Source organism: Verticillium alfalfae, genomic scaffold (genome assembly GCF_000150825.1).
Source record: "Verticillium alfalfae VaMs.102 supercont1.3 genomic scaffold, whole genome shotgun sequence".
Taxonomy (NCBI): Eukaryota; Fungi; Ascomycota; class Sordariomycetes; order Glomerellales; family Plectosphaerellaceae; genus Verticillium; species Verticillium alfalfae.
Window position 1 is genome coordinate 1,931,974 of NW_003315036.1, and position 1,171 is coordinate 1,933,144.

General features: G+C 55.7%; 1 protein-coding gene across 1 annotated transcript in view; it reads right to left on the minus strand.

Moving 5' to 3' along the window:
* The window catches only part of VDBG_03096 (opaque-specific ABC transporter CDR3), a gene marked incomplete at both ends in the record, with an annotated part of 4,577 nt that overhangs the window by 2,698 nt on the left and 708 nt on the right, over window positions 1–1,171 (minus strand). Inside the window, one exon of the mRNA XM_003006911.1 lies at window positions 67–1,103. Coding sequence (XP_003006957.1) covers window positions 67–1,103 — 1,037 coding nt within the window. The remainder of the gene's footprint in view (window positions 1–66; window positions 1,104–1,171) is intronic.

A 1,171-nucleotide genomic window follows, 5' to 3' on the forward strand; every position in this document is an offset into this window, starting at 1 on the left:
TAAAGAAGCCTCGGCCGTAGTCTTCAAGCCGATTTTTTTTTAGAAGACAAGACCGAAGTGGGTAACCTGGAAGAGAAGAATGGGGAAGTCGGCTGCGATCTGTGCGAGAACGACAGCTGCCGGGTGATACAGGGCGAAAGAGCGATGCTTGGCGAGGATGGGCCTGCCCGTGAACGAGTCGGTGACCTCTGAGAGTGCAATGAGGGCGTTATACAAGATGGAGAAGAATAAGGCGCCGCCCTTAAGGAAGAGGCCGGCCGAATTGTCAGGGGCGTTGTAGAAGAGGGAGCCACCGATGAGTGCCTGAACAACCGTAGCGACTTGCTTGAGAATCAGGGTGGCCTTGTCTCCCCACATGATCTGGTATTGCCTCGTTACAGCAGCCCTGATCTGAGTGAGGAGGCCGGTAGTGACGGCAGATTTTTGCGGCACTCCGCGGTGCTTCTCACGAGCAACAGACTCTTTGAAGACGGCGGTGTTCTCGGCAGCCTCGGTGCTTTGGGGGTAGGTCTCAATCTCTTCGAGCATCTTGGACCTCACTCTCGAGCCCTCGTATGCAGCGTGAATGTCGTGGGCTGTACGAGGAAACTTGTCTTCGAACCCAGGAGCAATGACGCGCTCCGTAGGAACCGTCACACCAGTCAAGAAATCACCGCGGTTCGAGCCGGAGTCTCGAACAAACCCGAGGCTTTCCATGAAGGGCACAGCGTCGACTCGGGGACCGTAGAAAATCTGTTGGCCCTCGTCGAGGACGAGTACCTTGTCGAAATGCTCATAAATGCCATTTCCGGCCTGGTAAAGAGTGACGATTGTGGTGAGCCCAAGAACGTCGGTCAGCACCCTGATCGCCTTAATCCATTCAAGCGCCGTGCTAGCATCAAGGCCTCTCGTCGAGTTGTCCCAGCAGAACACGCTGGCGCGGGTCGTCATGCACTCCAGAATCGAAACGCGCTTTCTCTCTCCTCCAGAAACGCCCCTCATGAATGCGTCTCCGACCTTTGTGTGGGCGGTGTGGGAAATGCCGACGGAACGCAGAAGAAAGTCTTTTTCGGCCTGAACATACTCCTCGGCAGAGTTGATACCGGGGGGCAAGACGTTCGGGACTTTCATGCGTGCAGCAAACTTAATCGTGTCCTCCACGGTCAAGGCAGGGTAGAAAATTCCTCCTCCG